We start from the raw sequence: 9595 nt of genomic DNA, 5'->3' as shown, positions 1-9595 counted from the left end.
TTGCCAAGACCAATGTCAAGATGCTTATCAGTTATGTTTCCTTCTAGGAGTTTTATGGTTTGTCTTGCGTTCAAGTCTTTAATCTATTTTGAGTTAATTTTTATGTATGGTATAGATAGTAGTTCAGTTCCATTCTTTTGCATGTGGCTGTCCAGTTTTCCCAACACCATTCATTGAAGAGACTATCCTTTCCCAACAATATATTCTTGGCTCCTTTTCCATAAATTGACCATATATGTACTGGTTGATTTTTGGGCTCCCTATTCTGTTCCATTGATTTATAGTCTTTATATACCAATATCATACTGTTTTGGTCACTGTAGCCTTGTAATATAGTTTGAAATCAGGAAGTGTGGTGCCTTTTCTTTCTCAAAATTGCTTTGGCTCTTTGGGGTCTTTTCTGGTTCCGCAAGAATTTTAGGATTGTTTCTTCTATTTCTGAGAATAAATGCCATTTGAATTTTGATAGGAACTGCATTGAATCTGTAGATTTCTCTGGGTAGTATGGACATTTTAACAATATTAAGTCTTCCAGCCCATAAGCATTAATGTCTTTCCATTTATTTGTATCTATTTCTTTCATCAATGTCTTACAGTTTTTAGTGTACAGATCGTTCACCTCCTTGTTTAAATTTAGTCCTAGGTATTTTTTGATGCAATTGTAAATGGGATTGTTTTCTTAATTTCTAATAGTTTTAGTGTATAGAAACCTCATTGATTTTTGTATATTGATTTTGTGTCATGCAACTTTACTGAATTCATTTATTCTAAAAGTTTTTTTTTTTTTTGGTGGAGTCCTTAGAGTTTTCTAAATAAAATGTAGTCTGCCAATAGAAACAGTTTTACTTCTTCCTTTACAATTTGGATGACTGTTCTTTTTCTTGCCTAATCGCTCTGGTTAGGCCATCCAATACTATGCTGAATAAAAAGTGGGAAAAAAAAAAAAAAAAGTCGCGAGAGTGTGGGCACTCTTGCTCCTGATCTTAGAGGAAATGCTTTTAGCTTTTCACCTTTTCATGATGTTAGTTGTGGCTTGTCATATTAAGTTGAGGTATGTTCCCTCTATACCCACTTTTTTGAGAGTTTTTATCATGACTGTTGAATTTTGTCAAATGCTTTTTCTTCATTTTGTTAATGTGGTTTATCACATTGATTGATTTGCAGGTGTTGAACCATCTTGAATCCCTAGAATAAATCCCACTTGATCATGGTGTATTATCTTCCTAATGTACTGTTGAATTCAGTTGGCTATTATTTTGCTGAGCATTTTTATATCTATTTCATCAGGGATGTTGTGTCTTTGTCAGGTTTTATTTCAGCGTAATGCTGGCCTCATAAAATGAGTTTCAAAGTATTCCCTCCTCTTCTACTTTTTGGAAGAGATTGAGAAGGATTAGTATTAATTCTTCTTTAAATATTTGGTAGAATTCACCAGTGAAATGATCTGGTCTGGGACTTCTCTTTGTTGGATTTTTGACTACTGATTCAATCTCCTTAATAACTGGACTATGCAGATTTTCTATTTCTTCACAATTCAGTTTTGGTAGATTGTATGTCTAGGATTTTATCCATTTTTTCTGGGTTGTCCACTTTATTGGCAAATAATTGTTCCTATTAGTCTCTTATGATCCTCAGTATTTGTGTGTTGTTAGTTGTAAGTCTCTTCTTCTTCTTCTTTTTTAAGTTCCAAAAAGGCTTTATTACTTAGAGGGGAGGGATTCAGTCCTTCTTGGCTGCCATTTCTCTCATAGCTGCCAGGACGTTGCTCAGCTCCTCTCTCTTCCTCTTGGCATGGATGTATGTTCCCACCCTTTTCTTGATGAACTTGAGGCACGCTTATCCTTGGAGACCTTGAGCAGCTCCACAGGATGCCACTTGTATGTGGTGATGCCATGCACCTCTTGGATCATGGCCCACACAAACTTGATGTGCTTGGTGAGGCACCTGCAGTAGGAGCTGTGCCTCAGGTTGGTCACATTCACTTTGTGGACCTTGTTGAGGCCCATGGCCATAAGGTAGCATGGAGCCATGGCTGCTGCTCTTCAATAACTCCCCTGGAGGGACAGCTTCCTCTTTCATTTCTAATTTTATTTGCCCTCTCCCTTTTATCTTGGAATGAGTAGCTAAAGTTTTGTCTATTTTAACTTTTCAAAAAAACAGCTTAGTTTCATTGATCTTTTCTATTGTTTTTGTTTTGTTTTGTTCTTTTAAGTAGGCTCCATGGCTAGGATGGATCCCGGTGTGGGGCTTGAACTCATGACCCTGAGATCAAGACCCACGCTGATATCAAGAGTCAGAAACTTAACCAACTGAGCCACCCAGGTGCCCCTCTATTATCTTTTAAGAATCTATTTCCTTTATTTCCACTCTGATCTTTCTTTCTTTCCTTCTACTAACTTTGGGCATAATTTGTTTTTTCTAGTTAAGATATAAAGTCAGGTTGTTTGAAATCTTTTTTCTTAATGTAGGCATTTGTTGCTATAAACTTCTCTCTTAGAACTGCTTTTGCTACATCCCTTAAGTTTTGGTATGTTGTATTTCCATTTTGATTTGTCTCAAGGTATTTTGTATTTCTTTTGATTTCTTCTTTGACCCATTGCTCATTCAGTTGCATGTTTAATCTCCACATATTTGTGAATTTTCCAGTTTTCTTTTCACTGATTTCTAGTTTCACACCATTGTGGTCAGTAAAGATGATTGACAGATTTCAGTCTTCTTAAATTTATTGACTTGTTTTGTGGCCTAATGTATGACTTCTCCTGGAGAATGTTCTGTGTGCACTTGAGAACACTGTGTATTCTGCTACTGTTGGATGGAAGGTTCTGTAGTTATCTATTAAGTCCATCTGGTCTAAAATGTCATTTAAGTCCAATTATTGAGTTCTGTCTGGATGATGGATACAGTGTTGAAAAATAGGGTATTGAAGTCCCTGCTATTATTATATTGCTGTATATTTTACTCTTCAGGTGGGTTAATATTTGTTTCATATATTTAGGTGCTATGTTGGGTGTGTAAATATTTATAAATTATTTTCTTTTGGTGGATTGACCCTTTTATCATTATATAATAACCTTCTCTGTCCCTTATTACAGTCTTTGGCTTTAAGTCTATTTTGTCTGATAGAAATACACCTACTCCTGCTTTCTAGTTTCCATTTGCATGGAATATCTCTTTCCATCTCTTCACTTGCAGTCTGTGTGTGTCCTTAAAGCTGAAGTATCTTATAGCTGCATATAGTTTGTTTTTTTTAAATCCACTCAGCGAGGGGTGCCTGGGTGGCTCAGTTGGTTAAGCGACTGCCTTCGGCTCAGGTCATGATCCTGGAGTCCCAGGATCGAGTCCCACATCAGGCTCCCTCTTAGACAGGGAGTCTGCTTCTCCCTCTGACCCTCCCCCGTCTCATGCTCTCTATCTCATTCTCTCTCTCAAATAAATAAATAAAATCTTTAAAAAAAAAAAAATCCACTCAGCGACTCTGTCTTTGGATTAGAGAATTCAGTCCATTTAAAGTAATGGTTAATAAAATGGCAATAGTAAATCCATGTCTAATTGTCTTCCTTTCTCTTTCTCTTTTGTGTATTTACTGTAAGTTTTTGCATTGAGGTTATCATGAAACTTACTTACATAAAACTTTTAAACTAACAACTTTCCAAGTGCCCACTAAAGCTGTTCCCATTCTGTTTTCAGTGTCACAAATTACATATTTTTACCTTGTATATCCAGTAACAAATTGTAGTTATAGCTATTTTTAGTACTTTTGTCTTTTGACCTTCATACTAGATTTGTAAGTGATTTACCCACCATTACATTAGCATGTTCTGAATTTATATATTTACCCTTACCAGTGAAATTTATACTTTCATATGTTTTCCTCTTACTAATTAGCATCCTTTCATTTCAGCTTGAAGGATTCCCCTGGACATTTCATATAAGACTGGTCTAGTGGTGATGAACTCCTTCAGCTTTTGCTTGTCTGGAAAACTCTCTTCTTCAGTCCTGAAGAACTTTGCCAGGTAGTGTATTCTTGATTGCCAATTTTTTTCTTTCAGCACTTTGACTATATCATCCCATTTTTCTGGCCTACAGAGTTTCTGCTGAAAAATCTGCCGATAGTATTATGGGTTTCTCTTGTACATAGCCATTTGTTTTTCTCTTGCTACTCTTAAGATTCTCTGATCTTTAACTTTTGGCAATTTAATTATGTGTCTTGGTGTGGATATGTTTGGATTCATCTTTTTTGGTGTTCTCTGGGCTTCCTGGTTGGGGAAGAATTCAGCCATTATTTCTTTGAATAAGCTTTCTACCCCTTTCTCTTTTCCTTCAAGGAGCCCTATAATGCAAATATTGATCGGCTTGATGGTATCCCATAATTCCTTTAAGCTATCTTCACTCTCTCTTTTCTTTTTGGTCCTCTGATTGGATGAATTCCACTGTCATCTTTGAATCTGCTGATCCTTTCACACAATCTAGTCTGTCATTGAAACACTATTGAATTTTTCAGTTTATTATTTTCCAGGTTTATGATTTGTTTGGTATTTGCTTATATTTTCTGTATCTGTGTTGAAATTCTTACTTTGCTCATGCATTATTCTTCTGACTTTGGTGAAAATCTTTATTATTTTGAACTCTTTATCAGGTCACCTATCTCCATATAATTAAGGTTTATTTCTCAAGTTTTATCTTCTGTATTCCTCTGTTTAATCATTCTTCTCAACACTCTGTTGATTTCTGTGCATTATGTAAAACAGCCACTTCTCCCAGTCTTGACAGAGTGGTCTTATTTAGATGAAACTTGTCATTGAGTCTGCTGAGTTCTTGGTTCTCTCTCAAACCTCTGTGACGATCCAAGCCGCCTTCTTTGTTCTTAGTGTCTGCCACCAGTTGAGGGTCTGCCAAAACCTGTCAGTGTTCCAAATGGGAGGAGGATCTGTCAGTACCTAGAAGCAGGCTGATTGGAAGCTGGACTTTTAAAGTACGTAAACAGACTTCTTTTGGGGAAAGACTGGGAGATGGGTGTTTCTGCTTGCTGTCTCTGTGCTGAGCCCTGAATCGGTTTGTTTGCTACAGTCCTGAGGGACCCACAAACACAGGTTCTGCTGGCCACCAGAGCCAGGCAGTCGAGGGGTGCATTCCCTGGGTAGCAGCCACAAAAGCCAGGGCACAAGACATGCATAAAGTTCTTCCAGGGAGACACCAGTGATCTGGAATGTGCCAGAAGGAAAATGCAGATATGGCTCCCTTCTGCCTCCCCAGGCTCCATGGAGTATCACAGTCAGTCTCTAGATGTGTGCTAAATTAGAAGCCTTGGCCTCAGGTTGCAGCTTTTAAGATATGCAAATAGGCATCCATTAGCTAGTACTTATTGTTAGCTAACTTACTGTTGTTAGCTAATGGTTATATTCACTGTATCTACATAATAAAACAAGTGGTTAAGTCACTTGTTAGGTCGGTGCATAATTAAACAGTGTTGATAGGATTTAGGGATGACCTCAGTTTACCTTCAGATGCTGTACTCCAGTTTTAGCTTTGACTATCCATTCTACAAATGTCTACCATCTTCAAAATGCTCAAGACAGGACTCAGCAGTTCCACTCTTAGTATATATCCAAGAGAATGGAAAACATGGCCACATAAAAGCTTGTACATAAATGTTTACAGCTGTATTATTCATAATAGCCAAAAAATGGAAAGAACCTAAATATCCATCAGCTGATGGATATCCATAAACAAATGTGGTATATCTCCACACAACTGAATAATATTTGACCATAAAAAGGAATGAAGTACTGATACATGCTACATCATAAATGAACCCTGAAAACAGGCTAAGAAAAAGCCAGACACAAAAGGCCACACATTGTATGATTCCATTTATATGAAATGTCCATAATAGTCCAAATCCATAGAGAGAGGAAGTAGATTAGTGTTTGCCAGGAGCTGAGGGGAAAGGTGGTGAGGAATGATTGCTAATGAGTATAGAGTTCATTTTAGGGATGATGAAATGTTCTGAAATTAGTGGGGAGGGCTGTACAACACTGTATATTTAAAAGGGTGAATTCTATGGTATGTGATTTCTATCTTAATGCTGGTACTTAAAAAAAAAAAAGGAAATCATGTTGACTTTTTATTTTTAAGATTTTATTTTTAAGCAATCTCTACACCCAATGTGGGGCTAGAACTCATGACCCCAAGATCAAGAGTCACATGCTTTACCGACTGAGCCAGGCACTACATGATTTCCTATTTCTCAAATGCTCAAGGTCAATTGATGCAACTTTTAAATGAGCATGAAAGAAAGGTACACATTATTTAGCTAAAAAGAATCTTGATAGTATATATAATGGCTTAGAATAGTTTTATATCATATTCTGATCAATAATGGATTAGATACTTTATCCTTATCTGGGAAAAAATACAAGTATAGGTAGCTACAGTCTGGAAAGAATTACTACAGGCTATAATTCTTTTAAAAAAAGAAGTATTTGTTCTCAGCAATATGAAAAACTTATAAGGAACTGACCCATGGATGACAAGAGGTCTGACAAAGTTAACATGAGAAAAAGGTTTACACGGATATACATATTTTTTTTTAATTTACAGCACATGGAAACCCACAACAAAGAGTTTTTATATTTCTAGTTCAGTCTCCTCTCTAGGTACTTTCTAAATGGTATTTTTGTGATGATTGTTTTCCCTTTAGAAACCATCGGTGTTCCTCCTAGCGTGAGCTGGAGACCATCACAGATGACAAAAGGCATTTTCTATCCCTAGCAGCTTGTTCCCTGCACCAGGGACAACACTGCAAAACATAAGCTGGCACACGTGGAATTTCTTTTAAATCAAAATAATCCAGTCTAGCCCTTCATTCTTTGATTGCCACTCTGTTTGTGCTTTATAGTGCATGAACTGAGAACCATATTCTGTTGCCTGCAACATGCTCCAGACCACGTCGATGCCACAGTGACTATGTTCGCATGACTGCTCAGAGCTTAAAAAGAGAAACAGAACACCAAGTTTCTTGCAAAATGGAAGACGATAACTCAGTTTTCAAGGTCTTTGGCTAAAGTTTCACAGATGAATTGTAAGGTGCGCTGGTATAAAAAAGCATCCTTTTTCTTTGGCTTACAAATGTTCAAATGGTCAACGTCCACAGGAATTAGATCTCCAATGCCTAAATCTGAAGAAAACAAAAATATCAATAAAATCTAAGTAAAAATCTAGACGTCCCCTGTCAATACTGAAAGAAGATGTATGGATAGTTCTAAATGGTGATTTGGTTGTGATAAGGGACTCTAAAAAGATACAGGAACTGGAAGTTTGACCATAGCTAAACTACATGTGACTAATCACACGAGAATGGATTCTCAGTAGGTCTAATTTTAAGCTTTTCATAAATTCTTTGTATGTAATCTGGCCTACTTCCTAATTTAATAGTGAACAGAACCTGAGCAGTATCATCATCAAAACCTTTATACACATGCATGTTACTACTACATTATTCCACACTTTTTAACCACCTCTTTTTCTAGAGTTTATATTATTATACTTCATAATGAGCTCCCCTGTCCTGATGACAAGAATGGGAATGTCTCACATAGGATCCATTCTTCACTCTGCCAGGGGGAAGATGATTTAGTGCTTGAGAGATCTAGTTGAGTTTCTGATGTTTCAGCCTAACAAAGTGCACCTAGATGGAAGTGACAAGAGGTCCTGGTGAGGACTGCCAGGTAAGGAATGTAGGTGGTGGTTATGAAGGAAGACAAACCTCCTCATGACCCCCAAAGGGCAGACAGAATTATGACAAGGCTCTGTAGCGACAAACAGGTGGCCCACAGTATCACCTTTACTTTTGCTTCAAGCTTCCAAAGTCCTTTTTTTAAGTTCTACAACTACTAAATAGTAACTCCTCACTGTACAGCGTATTACTTTGTGGTAAAGCCTCTTTAGGTTCTACTACAGAGTATTTAATACATAATGGAGTTAGGACAAAACTTGTTATACAGGCTGAAGAACCATCTGGCAGGCACTCCAGATTCCCACTGTCCCTGGGAGCTCTCAGTATGGCCGAGTGCCACTAAGACAGCACCTAATACTGCCTCAGAGGTCATCAGGTTGGCAGGTTGGCCAGGTGAGAGAAAAGCATTTCAAGGAGGGCAATGTGTGGGTTATCTACTATTACTATTACTGAGTTAATACAGGAGTCAATAAAGAGAATTAAGATTTGGGCCCTACCTCAAAGAGCCTATATTACATTATAACACACCACAGTAAAAGGTATTGGTTATTTCCTTCAACCCCAGGATTATAAAAGAAATTGTTGCTTGAATATCCCCCATCTAAGATTCCAATGGAAAAAAATGTTTAAAAAAATCTTTCATTTGTTAAAGCTTTCACACCTTTAGCTGCACAGAGAAAGCTTTAACAAATCAATTATCAGTCTGTTAAATGCCCCTTTCGTTGTAGCTGATAGAAGGACTTTGAATTCTTAATACAACAGAGCTCACGGAGGCAGCCAATTAACCTCTGCCAGCTAAATGAAGGGAAGGAGGAGTAATGCCAAGGTTGTATGTTGGCAGAGAAATTTTAATCTATAGCTGAAAAGAATAATAGAATCTAGATCTTCATATAAACTGTCTCCTAAAACTGAAGCTTGAATATAAAAATGGGTTGTTTATGATTAAATATAGGTACCACCAACCAGGCATCTAACAGCAAACAAATTTCAAAAGAAGGAGTACCTGCTGATTCCACGGGCACCACATGCAGTTTAATCATGCTACCAATGTAAGTTGGCAGTGTTTCTACAAAATTCAGCACCTGAAAATTTTTGTCTTTAGCAAACTCCAGAAAATCATCTTGTAGTGTTTTAAGTGCAGGAGAATCTGTAAAATTCCAGAAAACAAGATTGTGACAAATTCTGTTTACCCAATTTATAATAAAATGTACTAAAGAGAAAATCAGGGTTCTGGTTCAAGATAATAACTTGTTTATTTTCTCTCCTTCCTATGAAGTCATTAAGATGAGAGTAGAGCTAAAGCCACAGCAGAACTGATAGAGGCCAGCAGGCCGAGGGAGAGGCTTCACATGTTACTGGTTGACCATAAGCGTGTGGGGCAATGTGGTATGTGGGACTGGGTCCCTCAGTGTGCTGGCTGGAACCTTCACCCTAAAGCACAGCCTCCCATCGACAAGAACTGTCTATAATCACAGAGGGCCTGCCCCCCATCCTCAACTAGGAAAAGGCAACCAAGACATACCAGACCCTAGAGGATAGCTTACAACCTAAAAGAGACCCAGTGAGCAAACAAAACACCTGGGCACAGAAGACACAGAACTCAGTGACGAAACAGAAAGGAACTTTAAGAAAAAACTCTAATTAGTATTGTTAGAATGATTTCAAAAGAATCAGAGAACAAGAAAGCTTCTGGAAAATAAAACTTGACTGCAAAAAATAAAGTTCAATAGAAGGTTTAGAATATAAAGTTAAGTAACTCTCCATAAAGCAGAAGAAAGAGAAAATATGAACAAAAAGACAACTAGCATATTAAAGGCTCAGCCAGGGCCTCCAAATTGATTAACAGGCATTCCAGAAACT

The 9595-nt window shown here is 37.4% G+C and overlaps 1 protein-coding gene and 1 pseudogene across 1 annotated transcript in view; both read right to left on the bottom strand.

Annotated features, from left to right (window-relative positions):
• Positions 1-1719: 1719 nt before the first annotated feature.
• On the bottom strand, positions 1720-2030 carry LOC110583526 (annotated as a pseudogene).
• Positions 2031-6218: 4188 nt separating this feature from the next.
• SERAC1 (serine active site containing 1) overlaps positions 6219-9595 on the bottom strand; it is a 57820-nt gene continuing 54443 nt past the window's right edge. Inside the window, exons 17-18 of the mRNA XM_021693106.2 lie at positions 8739-8882; positions 6219-7177 (exon numbers count right to left, since the gene is read on the bottom strand). Of these exons, the coding sequence (XP_021548781.1) occupies positions 7041-7177; positions 8739-8882 (281 nt within the window). The 3' untranslated portion in view covers positions 6219-7040. The remainder of the gene's footprint in view (positions 7178-8738; positions 8883-9595) is intronic.

This window comes from Neomonachus schauinslandi, chromosome 8 (genome assembly GCF_002201575.2).
Source record: "Neomonachus schauinslandi chromosome 8, ASM220157v2, whole genome shotgun sequence".
Taxonomy (NCBI): Eukaryota; Metazoa; Chordata; class Mammalia; order Carnivora; family Phocidae; genus Neomonachus; species Neomonachus schauinslandi.
Note: the sequence above shows the minus strand (reverse complement) of the source record. Positions and strands in the feature narration are given on the sequence as shown.